Below are 13,676 nucleotides of genomic sequence, written 5' to 3'. Positions count from 1 at the left end.
AGGAAATTTTTAATCTATTATATGTTGCATTAAGATTATTATCTTCCTTGTTCCCTCTACTACAACATCAGGCACACACACAAAAAAAATTGTTTCTAGAGAGAAAATTGCCCAGATAACTGTGTGCCTAGTGATGAAAAATAATTTGTTATGGGTTTGCAACCAGAGTAAGAATAATCTAATTTTGAGCTGTAGTGCAAAAGATAGAAGATTCTTGATAAGATCAGTTCTTTTCTTCTTTCTCCCTCTCTTTTCTTCTCTCTCTCTTTCTCTCTTTTCCCCATCCTGGGTGCTTCAGTATTGAGGCAGTTCTGTCAGTATGGGAAAATAAGAGTAGAATATTAAAATAACAGTAGGGTCTCAGCAAGGAGATTATAAATATAAATTCTGAGTCAAAAGGGCATTGCCATTTGCTTTTCTCTGTGTTCTGGCTGTTGGCCCAGGAACAATACTGCCTGAATGCTTTGCAGCTGCAGGAAGCCTAAGAAAAGCTATGCTACGGAAATGTTCTATGAAATACAAAGTTAGAGAAAATGCTCCAAAGAGTACTGAACACTAAAGTGTAGAGATATTTGACAGACAACTTAGAAAAGACTGAATTTTGCCTTAACTTTTAATTTATAAACTTTAAACACAGATACTTCATTGCTGCTTTGGCACATACATAAAAAGAGAGGTAAATGACATATATACAATATTGTAGTCTTTAAAAGTTATATTCAGTTACCCTTAATGAAGTGCTAACATTCTCCTACCTTTTTCGTGCCTAATGACAGGATTTAGAAGATGAAAATACTTGAACCCACAAAAATAGTCCAAAATAATCACGTAGTTGGTGATTTCATCAATATCAGCGTGCATGCACTTGCTTTGCATGCTCTCGCACCATCTCGCAGGCTCACTCTCTCAAATAACCTTCACAGTCTCTTTTCTGTGCTTCACTCAGTTGGCCTACCACATTAACAATGGTTAAAATGCAAATGATTCTGAAGAAAAGTATTTGTCGTTTATACCCTAACGTGAGTAGAGTCCAAGAGTCTGTTGTCCTTGTGGAATAAGATGCAAGAAATGCAGACCAACCATTATCCCTTTGATCAACGTCACCTTCACCCTCAGCATCATGGCTAACCTGTACCTGGAGCAGGCATAAAAGAATCTATGGGATCTGAAGAAAAAAAGCTCTGCTAAGCTACAAGACAGGTGAGATCGTTTTTAAAGCATTTGTACAGGTATGATGCTATTACTGGTGAAAAATGGCCAAAAGAAAATTGCCATGAAAACATATGTGTCAGAACAGTGCTTTGGGCATCACTTGAATAGCTGAAGAAACTGTCAGAAGCCAGTGAGTCTACTCTTTACCACCATCTCTCATCAACTATAAAATTATAGTTTAAATTGGGTTTATTTTTCCTTGGCTATAAAATTAATGCTATTGAAAACTTGAGACACAGGCAAAAGTATAAGGTAGAATATAAATATCTCACTACTAGAGAAAACAAAAGGAAAGATTGGTTTATTTCCTCCTAAGCTTTTTTCTTTTTTCCTTTGAGCAAATAATTTTCTTTAGTCTACCCACGTGAGATCATTATGTGTATAGATTATTTTGACTTTCTCATTTGAGAGTTAAACCATGAATATATCAAAATTTATTTGAATGTGTTATTTGAAGCAATGACACTATATTCTCTAAAAACATGTGCAATAAATTATTTAATTATTAACTTTTTACATATGATATAAAATATATAAATGTATACATTTACATGTAGATATAGGACTATATATTTGTATATGGCTATATATTTTTATATATAGTTTTATACAGTTATACTTAGTTTTAATTTTTTGCTATTATGAAGCACCTAGCAATGAACCACAATTTTTTATGTGAAAATCTTAATTTTTTCAGATTAATTCCAAGAACCAGAATTAATGGTTAGAATGAGATGCTTGATCTTTGGTGATATTAAAACAAAACAAAACAAAACAACCCGGCCTAAGGTCCAGCTGCTGAGAAAGGTTATGGGCTGAAGAACTATAGCACATTCTTTGAGGCTCCTCGGCGAGCAAGACTAATTCAATTGCAGGAGCCCTTGGAGATGGAGATCAGGGATCCAGAATGGGAGAGCAGGGTGGGATGTACAGTAGTCTAGGAAGAGGGGCTGAAGCAGCAGTAAGGTAGTAGGGGAATGGCTGTTTACTAAGTATGTTAATATTTTAACAACCAGCATGACTAGGCCTTTAGGTATTAGATAAATATCAGAACTTTTTTTGATAGGTAATGCTGCATTACTTTTGGGAACATTTTGTTTCATTTTGTACCCTTATACTTTTTGTATGTGAAAGCTTTTATATCACTGTAACTTCTTCAGTAGTGCATATTGGCTTTCTAAATCTTCTCAAATAGTTCTCAGTAAATATTTGAACTTTTCTTTAAACAGGCTTCTTATATTTTGTATTAAATATATTATTAGCTAACTAATTTAAACATTTTAAATTATTTCTATCAGTTACTGTTAATAGAGAATAAGCTACAGAAGACCCTGGTATATACTCCAATCTCTATAATCTTTCTACTCCTTGTGGCACTTATTATTAGGTTCGGTATGTATAAAATGAAGATGGTGACAGACCCCCCCTTACACCAAGGTTACGTAAGTGTTGTACCGAATCACCACCAAGTTTTATTTAATAGTGTATGTCAAGTGGAAGTCTATTCACTAAGAGACCGTGTCCCAAACTGGCATAAGAAGTGGCAAGATATAAACTTGTCTTTCAGCAAAATTACAGATAACCACATGCCAGGGACTTTCAAGTACATTATAATTAATCAGAATTGTACATAAAAAAACACTCAAATGTTGAGAACAAAAAAGAAGGTGAATCCACCATTATCTTTTACCCATTTTACCTGTATCCAAGCCATTACTTGCATTCTTATTAATTCTCAGGCTGTACAACTGAGTTTATTTGCTTTTCTAAGTATAATGATAGTTTTGTCTTCACTCTGCTCGTTATCCCCTGTTATCCTGTTTCAAGCCTTATTGAATTAGCCAAAACAATCCTGTTTACTCTGGTTTTAATGACAGTGGCTCCAATGTTGTAGTATCACGTTCAGTTCTCTCAAATCTGAAATACATCTGCCTTTAACAATGCTTTCACGTTCACTGAAAGTTTTAAATACAACACAATGAGGTGAACTATCTTTTGGTAAAATTACATACGGAGAATATTTTATGTTTAAATAATATAGTTATGAATGCCTTTAACAATACTTTATATCTGAGGCCCCAAACTATGGTTACCTCAAGTAGTCCTAAATCCCATTATATTAGTGAATCATTAGAGTACATATCCATGCTGGAGTAACTGCTAGTATGCTGCACATAAGTAAAACAGTTCTTACTCATTTCAAGTTTTAAGCAATTAGAATGAAGACTAAAAATTGTCTGCATATCTAGAAGTCCCGTATAAATTCCACTTCCTTAATATCACCACCCAGGGTGTTAACTACACCAGCGCCTACCTGTTTCTAGAAGGTGACTCATAAATCATAGATTTTTTTGGACTGAAACCAAAACCACCCAAGTAATCAGTGCCTAAGTCCTTTCCATAGCATGTCTGAGAAGTTTTTTTTCCAGCCTATGTTGACATTCCTGGAGTGACAGACAGCACTTTCCCTCCCAAGATGTGTGCTTTCATTTCTGGACAGGTCTGATTATTAGTAAATTCTAATACTAAACCAAGAAATCTCTCTTTCAACTATCAGCCCTTTAAGGGCAAATATTCTGTAGTTTGATTGACAAGGAATATTTGAAGATGGCAATAAGTACATTCATATTCTTATTTTCTGGGCAAAAATTCCTCAATTCTCTATATTTCTCCAATCATTTCTAATTTGTTGATACAGATTGTTGGCTTACTTTTAACCACTGGCAAACATTAATCTTTGCTTCTTACCACTTCCTGGCTTCTAAACTTGACACACTGGCTCTTCCAGTTGCTGCCTAATTATTTGTTCCACTTCCATCTAACCAGCTTAGAACAGTAAACCTCTGTGTCACCTTACATGTCACTTTTGAAAAGAGAGTAGATATATAATTTGATAAAATTCGATTTTCAAATACCTGGTCATCACTAAGTACCTAATCTCTCCTTTGCCAAGTAAAAAATTAACTTTTGTATTTGTTTAGTACAATTTGTTGAACTGGACTAAAGTCAAGAGACCTGAGTTTTGTTCTGCCTTGGTGGTTCTCAGTTTTCTCATTTGTAAAATGAGGGTGTTGATGGTCTCTAAACACTCCTCTAATTTTTAACCTCTATAGGAGTGCTCACGTCCATATGTTGTAGAACAAAAAAAAAACTCCACCTAATTACTTTCAGCATATGTCAGCAAAACTATTAACAACAACAAAAAATTATGAGAGGGTTCAAACTACCTGTACTTCATATGTGAGTTGCTTCAGTGGATTAAAAAATTATCTATAAACATATATACTATTATATAGGGTATGGCAATGGAGTCTGTACACAGTAGGTTAATAAAATTGAAGTAAAAAGCTGAATAAAATAAGATTATTTGAGTAGGCCTAACTCTTATAAAAATTTCTGGCATTTGAGCATAAGAACCAAATAGTGCAGCAGATAAAATCATTCTCCTTTAAGCAGAGCCCAGAGCAAGGAGAACACATTGCTCATAACTGCCTTCTGGAACATTTTTCTAGGCATAAGTGTATGCACTATAAATTAATACCATTCTACCTTACCAAAAAGAATATGGGTTTCTTTTTTTCTATGTACCATCTAGAGAATACCCACTGAAAGTTAAATAATAATGAAGCTCCACTGAATGGTTTAACTTCAGGAAGCATCAGTGTCGGGACCAAAACGTATATTCTATGAGATTTAGAATACAATGCAATTGCTCTCATTATCCAAAAAACAATTGCTGAAATGCACATGATGTGAATACTTTGAGACCTGGAATAAAGTGATATCAGCTGCTCACTGTGTTTCATTAAAGCTCATATATACACACAACTTCTTACTTCCCAGTTTAGCCTCTGTAAAAGCTACATGGTCTGTTCTTCTGTTCATGATTTGTTTTTCTCCTGATTTTATTTCTTTTTGGGGGTTCACATTTATTTCATACATTTTCCTAACATTAAACATATAATCTAGGATAACTGTATTGTTTATTGATTGTATTTTATTGATGTGGTGGATTACTTCAAAGACTACATCAAAAAATTTGCCACTGATTTTTCCTTTTGAACTGCTCAGAGACCTAATAATTGTGGCTTTTGAACTGAATTGCCAAACACCTCTTTCAAAAACCTTACATTCCCTCTTAAATGATGGAATCTCTCTCTACACAAATGTGAACCTCTATTGCATAGAATCAGAAGACAGAAGGGGTGCATGTGCACCCCTGATCATGTTTCTGAAGAGAAAATCAAATAGGCTACCAAAGAAAATGAGCATTAAGTGATATAAAAGCATCAATTTCACATAGGAAAGTTTTAGTTTGTTGCTTTTGGTATGTTTTTCCTTTGTGGTGGGGAGAAATGGTAGCATTATGAATGCAGAAAGAATATTTGCACCAAAGATATGCAGAAATATGACCTGCAGGTGTCTGAGCAACCAAGAAGAGAACATCTAGAAGGCAAAAATCAGAGGAGACTGTAAGCTAAGACTGAGATGCATTATGGGAGCTAAGCCAAAAGTATCGGATATGGCCAATGACCTTATTTGTCAGGGACTGGAGTTCAGTGACTGATTTGGAAGGATACTCAAGCCACAGGCTAATGTGAAAGTCTCAGATACTACAGACTGTGGAACATGTAGGAAGACCATTTCTCTACAGCAATGATAGGAAGTCTCTCACTGTACAGTAATAAGCTGCTCAACACAATGCTTGCTGTTAGGCAATGACAGATTATTAGATAAGCATCTCCCTTTTGGTATATGAACACTCAAACTAAGTAGGGTGTCTTCTCCCCCCCTAAAGCACTGCCCTTTCATGCCAGGGTTTTGAAATGCATTGCTTCTGATTTCATGTAGCTTACTTCAGCAGTGAAAGATAACTATCTATAGGTTGAATTTCTCTTGGGAGCTCTTATATTTCTGAACAATTTTTATGAAGAGCTACCTTAATGGGCACGCATATTCTCCCCAAGGCAGAGACTGTTTTTAATACAATGTTAGGGCTCATCAGTAGAATTCCAAGTATTGTTCCCTTTGTTTAAATAAGTTCTTTATATTAGCTTCTATGTGCACCTTTATGTAAGGAATCACTGTGCAGGCCAAGTGTTCCTTTCTCTAGATAACTTATAAGCGTCTGGATAAATTTACATTAGAAATTCAATTAACTTTATATTAAAAGGTCAATTAACTAGGCTATGATAGAGACTGTATTTAATTACTTTTCTTGTAGGGCTTCTCTTCTTGTCCAAGAACAAATGACACTATCAAATGATAGTCTCATTGCCTGTTGGTTGCCTGAAACTCATATGCAAAACACACTGAAAATGACTGTCTTGGTTAAATAAATTAATAGGACACTCTTTGGGCAATTCATCACTCTTATAATCCTTAGACCTTAAAATACCAGTAAGCAATAAGAGAGTATTTTAGCTTAAATGTTGTGTATAAGATCGTTCATGAAAATATCCTTTATTACATGTCCTTGGTTTCTATTTTCTTGGTGAAAGACAATAAAAATAGATTTTAAGTGTTAGTCCTTATTATATTATATCACAGTGTATTTTATGAGACATGAACACATAATAACATGAAAAAGGAGCTATCCCATTCCATTAGAGGGCTCTTAGTTATCTTAGTTACCTTTGTGTTAACATAGGCCACAATTCACTCATGTGATGCTAGAACTCTTATACTTGAGAGACTCAAGAGATTGCTATCATCACTATGCAACAAGTGGTAATATTTGTTACCAAGTGGTTACAAATACTAAACCATCACTCAGTGAATGTTTCAAAAGAAAACAATAAAAAAGAGGAAAGGAGAAAGGAAGATAGGAATAATATATATGACTGTTTTTTATATATTAATATATTAACTCAGGACTCCAGATGACTAGCAACTTAAAAAAAAAGCAAACACAACTCAGGATTTTGACATGAGGCAAAATCCGGGGATGAACGTTTTGTTTTATTTTTTTGCAGAAGGGATCAGCCTGCTCCTTATAGGAGCAGTAATAACGTGCTAAGCACTTCATAAATATTATATATATAATTCTCACTATAACTCTATGAGATCTAATTTATTGTTCCCAGTTTACTGATAAGATAACTGAAGCCTGTGTTTCAGCCAAGGTCACGCAGTTCATTGGTGGCAGAGTCAATCTGCCTTTCCAGACTTTCTATTTTTCCCTAAGATAAAAGCATTGACTCTGTGTAGTGTGACTATGAAAAGCTTACAAAAGGGAACTAGGGAGTGTGCCAAATATTTAGAGGGTGGTTTTGGAACTGAACTAGAAAAAGGAGATGGTTTAGGCAAGTGCAACTTAAAGAGTGGAGACATAAGAGTGTAAATTAACTATGTCATTAAGCATATTTCCCCCCATAGTAATACGCAATGCAGGGAGCTGTGCATTTATTTATATTCCAGTGTATACTTCTTATCTCCTCTTAGACCAGTAACGGTTTGCAAACCAGCATCCAGTCCATGGGCCACACTTTAAGTGGGATAAGTTTAAGAAAGGTCTTATGAAATTTTCTTTTTCTGTGAACAGTTAAATCATTTTGGATAAAAGTTATCCAAATATATCCTATGTTTTGCCATTTATATAAAAGAAAGCCACTTCTTATCTATATTATAGATAATAATGAAGGCTGATGTCCTAAACCCTATAAATCTATGGGGGCATTAATCTTAGTTGGAGTGGTAGTGCTCTCATTAGTTTTAATAAACTAAGCTCTTCCAAAAGCAAAGGGAAATAGCTTTCCTAAAGAATGAACAATGTTGCCATCAAACAACATGATGCTTGGAGTGAAATACCAGTTTTAAAATGTGTTATTCATACCTGCACCTCCGCCAATGCTTAGAATCTTAATTTCTGATTTTGTGTCTCCAATCCTGAAAAAAAAATTATGTGGTTTAAGAAAAATGTGCTAGGTTCTTGGTAAAATCTGATTATCAAGTCTAGTTGAAGAGAACAGACTAATATTATAGTGAATAAAAATTAGGCCAACATAAAAGATTCTAATTTTCGTAGTTATATGGGTGTCTTTAGAAATCTTTAGAAATATAGGTTTCATTCATTAACAATCTTGAACTGATAGACTTTTAGAACAACACTATAAACATCTCAAAAGTAAGATAAACCATTTGTTTAGAATTTATTTAAAGAACAAGAACAGAAAAAGTGGGCCTTTGAGTCTGGTGATATAATTAGCCATTCATTGTATATGGTGATTCATACTGTCTCTGTGATATCTGCCTTCTTTTCTTCCTTCTTGCTAACTTCTTTTCAATAAACAAGTGTTTATTAAACACCTATGATATGCCTATTCTAGGCATTGAGAATATAAAAATGAATAAGATACTACTTTGCTGTCAAGTAAAATGTGAGATAATAAAACTCAACATTATGGCTCTAGTACTGGAAATAGAGTAAAATTGATGGTCTGGAAAACAACAGTACGACTTGCTTTAGATTGATGTAAAAAGGTCAGAAAAAAGTATGAGTGCACAATGACTGCCAAGTTTCCAGCATGGATGATTTGGTGAAGCATGGAGCCTAAAAGGAAGCTGGAGAATATAGTTCAATGGCAAGTTGTCAGTTTTTTCTTTTCTTTCTTTCTTCCTTTTTTTTAAATTTTGTTTTGATAGATCTGAATTAAATAGACATTTGGATATGCAAGATTTTATCTGGGTGAGAGAGAGATCAGGATCAATGATGTATTCTGGAGAATAACTGTCAGGAAGTAATAGTCAAAACTAGAAGTGTAGATTCCATCACCCAAGGACACTGCAAATAGAAGAGTGGTGAGGTGATGACGCAATACCAACTTTTGAAAGTCACTGGATTATGGGAAATATACAAAGTAGAAAAGAAAACAGTAAAGTTCAAAGAGGTGATTAGGAGTATTAGAGAAGGAGAAAGCCATCAGTAGTGTCAAACATGGAAGAGTACTATTAAAAATATAAAAAAAAGAAAAATCTCCACTGAATTTGGCAATATGAATCTTTTTTTTTTTTTTTCCCCTGGCTTTTTATTATCCTTTGTAAAGGTCAGTAGTAGAATGTTTGGTTCATTTTTTTTAATGGTGATTGGTTAATGAATCTAGTAAGTTTCAAAATATCTTTGATAATAGCAGTTTTAAAAGAAGGTTGAGGGCAGAAGTCAGGCAATGCGATTAAAAGCAAATTTGATAAAGAGGAAGAAGACCTAGAGAGATTGTTGAAATAGGATGAAAGAGTGAGAAGAAAAGGGGTGACTGCTAGAGGGGAGACATGAACTGAAAGGTGGTAAACGAGTCTGTCCTCTGGATAAAGAGCCTGCACAAAGTAATGGGATGAAGACAAGGTTAAAGGAAAGTGCTTAAAGAAACTGGAAAGCATAGAGTCAAGGACATCTATGGATGAGTTGCCTTTCTTAGTTCTAATTATCTCCCAACTCATAATTATGAGTCCTGATATACCCATTTCTGTCTATGCTCTTGGTTAATAGAAGAGCTTGTATCTGTGGATATCATAATGGGGCCATGGCTCTGAGCACCCAGGTTGAGATCCCATCCTACTGATGTTACCTTGAGCCAGTTATTTAACTTCTCTGCATATTTATTACCTATGAAATAGAATAATAATATTGCCTAACTTCTAGGATTGTAATAAAGGTATCTAACTCATAGAGGAGTTATGAGGATTAAATGATTTAATTCATGTAAATCTCTTAAAAATGTGTCTGCTCATGACAAGCATTTAACACATATTGGCAATTATTATTATTCTAGGCACAGCTAAGGGATTTACATGAACTAACTCTTTGAATTCTCACAACTTCTCTATTATTATCCCATTTCACATATTATGATAACTAATAATGATTGAAAATTTATTATTTTCCAGGCAAGGATCTAAATGCATTAAATATAACAATAATAACAAAAAATTTTACTAAACTGTAAACTGTAACCCCACCCTTCACCTCTAGATAGGCAAGTGAAGAATTTATCCCTGGGGAAACAACCCGTCACAATGAATAACCTTACATATATTGACATCTGAGAATCTTCCAGCAAACAGCTGAGTCTACATCTAGTTGATACAGTGAACCATCCACTCAACAAACTCATCCCCTACATGTACTCTCCTACATGAGGAGAGTATGAATTACTTTTGAGTGCCTCATTTGATTGGATGGACAATAGAGGCTCATCAGGTAGCTGGGGAGCTCCCCAAACATGAGATAGAGACCAAAGGAAACAAAAACAGTACTCAGAAGAAACATGCAAAGAACAGTAGAAAATTTTACAATAGATAAGACAGGGTATTACATGTGTAAAAGATGAACAGGATGCTATAAAAATATAACATTTCTGGAAATTAAAAAATAGCAAAAATTTAATAGGGCTAAAAGTAAAATTGTAGAAAATTGGAAATATAAGAAAATTAGAGAATGGATTCAGGAGGTCTGGTGTTTGATGACTACAAGTTCTATAAAGAGAAAAAGGGGAGGAATGATTTAAAAATACCAAAGTTTCCCTGAAGGTTATGAATTTTTATTAAAATGCCACATGCAGTACCAACAGAAATGGGTGAAGACAACCCATACCATAACTCATTATCTTAAAATTTCAGTACTGGATATAAGAGAAGGTCCTAAAAGTTTCTAAGTAGGGAAAACAAAAAAACAACAATAAGGTCATAAGCCAACGACGACAAATTTGAATGGTATTGGGTTTCTGAACAGTAACTCTAGTAGCTAAAAGACAATGGAAGAATACCTTTAAATTTCTGATATAAAATCATTTCAGCATAGTCTTATAGCCAAACTATCCAACAAAGATAAGCATAGAATGAAGGCAGTTTTAAACATATAAAGTCTCAACAAAAGAAGGGCATTAGATATAAAATCAGGGCATCCAATACTAGAGAGAGAAGAGAATTTCTAGAAAGTGAAATAAATTCCCTTATCAATAATCGTATAGCAGACCAAGAGAAATCACCACAGACTGGGAAAAAAAGAACAAGAGAACTCCGGAAAAGATGTTCCTCTGGGGAAAAATTAATAGCTTACTTGATCTGTTGGAATATATTGAGAAGAGGTTAATACTTTTGATTGAGGTATAAGTAATGATAGGTACATAGGAAACTAAGAAAAGAAACTAAAAATCAAGACATTAGTTAACTCTAGGAAAAAAGGTGTGCATGAAAGGAAATGTGATTGTAATCTAATGCATTGTTCAATTATGAATAATATGTACAGAGGCAAAATGATATACACTCAAACTATTTAACCAAAGCTTTTGAAATATATTGACATAAGGGAGGAAATGTATATGTTTATTTAGCTATTTTAATACAGTAAACTTAAGAAGGGGAAGAATTTTATTTAGAATTAGGAAAGAATATCACATAAAAAACAACTAAAAGATTTCGGAGTGTTGAAAAGTGGCTGCTTCTGCAGAGCGGGAGTCAGGGATGGGAGTGGGTAGGGCAAGCAACTAGTATTTTTGTTGCTGTTGTTATAAACTTTTTAGAACCATTTGAATTTCAAAAACAATTTTCTAGAATGAAAAATTAAGCAGGCACGTTGCCTACTTATAACTTAGAAATGCCTGTAAGCAGCAATTTTAAAGATGCTTCAACTAAATCTCATTCTCAACATCATCTTTAGGAAAAACTTACTTTTTAAAAAAATGATAGCTTGATTTAGATCATTCCTAATTACATATTACCACTATAATGTAAACTTAGTTATGCATTTGCAAGTTTTTCAGTTTTTCGCAGGTTGTACATTCAATATTCTCAATTAGATTGTATACACCTTGAAGACAGGGGTCATCATTTATTATGTTATATCACTGATGGCTAAAGAAAACCAAGTATCTGGATAAGCTACAGACACAAACACAGACGTTTAGTTCTGCAGAAGAACTCAGAAATTAACTTATTACCTTTCAGAAATAAAAAGACCCAAACAAGTAAACTATTTAATTCCCAGATAATAAATTATCTGTAGTTGCTGTTTGCTTTGGTTTTTGCATCATTATTCTATTACTTTTTAATTATTAATAAATTATATAATATTCTACTTTAAAAAATACATTTAAATTGTATGTCAACTGTAATTGAAACATTTTAAACAATTAAAAACATATTTAAAAACTGAACCATGAAAAATAGAGAGAGAAACAGAATTCTATATATATTTAACAATGTCTGCTCTGGCCAGGCAGAGCTACTATCTTGGTAAAAGCATTTCAGGCCTATAATGGAGAACGCCAAAAAAAGATAAAATATCAGTTTCTTTTTACTGTTGCAAATTGGATCTACAGTCAGTCATTTCTTCCCAGTTTTCCAGCATTATTTCCTGAAGTAGAGTAAGTTACAGCAATCCACCCCTAGATAGGTGATTTGATTATCTTTAGCATGTGGAATCTGTTACTCTCATAATGCTTATCAGCCCTGGCACAAAGTGAACACATTAATCACACATACACACACACAAAAAGCAGTCTGCGAGAAGCATAGGAATTAGTGAGTTTCACTGATAATGGGAAAATGCATTTTTTTAGGACCACATTGCTAATATTAAGTTGAAAGGAAAAGACAATTTTTTTTTTGGAGTGATAACTATAATAATGGATAAGAAAAATGAATTTAAATGGCTATTAGAACTCAGAGGCACCCACTCAATCCTTGGGGGCAAATAGTAATTGGTAATTATTTATATTTGATTCTAATGAAAAGGATATTAGACTCCAACTGGGACTTTTTTGAATGCAAAATTTAGAGGAGGACTGAACAATCTCAGCTCAAAGACTGAACATGGATCTGTGGCTTGAAATGGTTAACGCTAATCTCCGTGCAGCTAGAAATGCTGCACAAATAAGAACCTTTGAATGTTTAAAGCAATTGTCTAAAAGCACCACAGGAAAAGGGGCCCGGGGGCGGAGGAGGAGGGGGAGAAGGGAGCGGGAGTTGCTATCAGTAGCAGGTTCTTATCCCCTCACCCAGCCTCCAGGGCTGGGCTCGACCCATCTATCATTAAAAAGAAAGCACGGAGGTTTGCCCCTTTGACAAACACATCCTTTTTTGTTACCTCGCTATTATGCCTGGCAGCTTCTTGTCGAAGAATTCCTGCATGCACTGGTGTTCCGTGGAATTGTTGAGAAACCTCCGAAAAGACTCCACATATCTGCTGTGGTCAGAAAACAAACTCCTCATGGTAGATGCCATATTTGGTTTTCTGAGGAAGACAGGGAGAGAGGGAAGGTTTAACTTCCCCTCTCCTCCTCTTCCCAGTTCCTTTTTTCTTTCCCCACCCCCGCTAGTTTGTATCCAAAAAAAAAAAAAAGCAAAACTTGATTTAAATGTAACTTGGAAAGGCTGGTACACAAAGCTTATTACTAAGTTAGTCTTTATATGGGAATTTGCACTGATATTTTAACCCCTACACAGTTGTCTTTCAAGAATTGGAGGCA

General features: G+C 34.4%; 1 protein-coding gene across 1 annotated transcript in view; it reads right to left on the bottom strand.

Moving 5' to 3' along the window:
* HNMT (histamine N-methyltransferase) overlaps positions 1-13,676 on the bottom strand; it is a 33,783-nt gene that overhangs the window by 19,926 nt on the left and 181 nt on the right. The window contains exons 2-3 of the mRNA XM_006921041.3: positions 13,295-13,441; positions 8,048-8,100 (exon numbers count right to left, since the gene is read on the bottom strand). Of these exons, the coding sequence (XP_006921103.1) occupies positions 8,048-8,100; positions 13,295-13,431 (190 nt within the window). The 5' untranslated portion in view covers positions 13,432-13,441. The remainder of the gene's footprint in view (positions 1-8,047; positions 8,101-13,294; positions 13,442-13,676) is intronic.

This window comes from Pteropus alecto, unplaced genomic scaffold (assembly GCF_000325575.1).
Source record: "Pteropus alecto unplaced genomic scaffold, ASM32557v1 scaffold3, whole genome shotgun sequence".
In the NCBI taxonomy this organism is placed as follows: Eukaryota; Metazoa; Chordata; class Mammalia; order Chiroptera; family Pteropodidae; genus Pteropus; species Pteropus alecto.
Note: the sequence above shows the minus strand (reverse complement) of the source record. Positions and strands in the feature narration are given on the sequence as shown.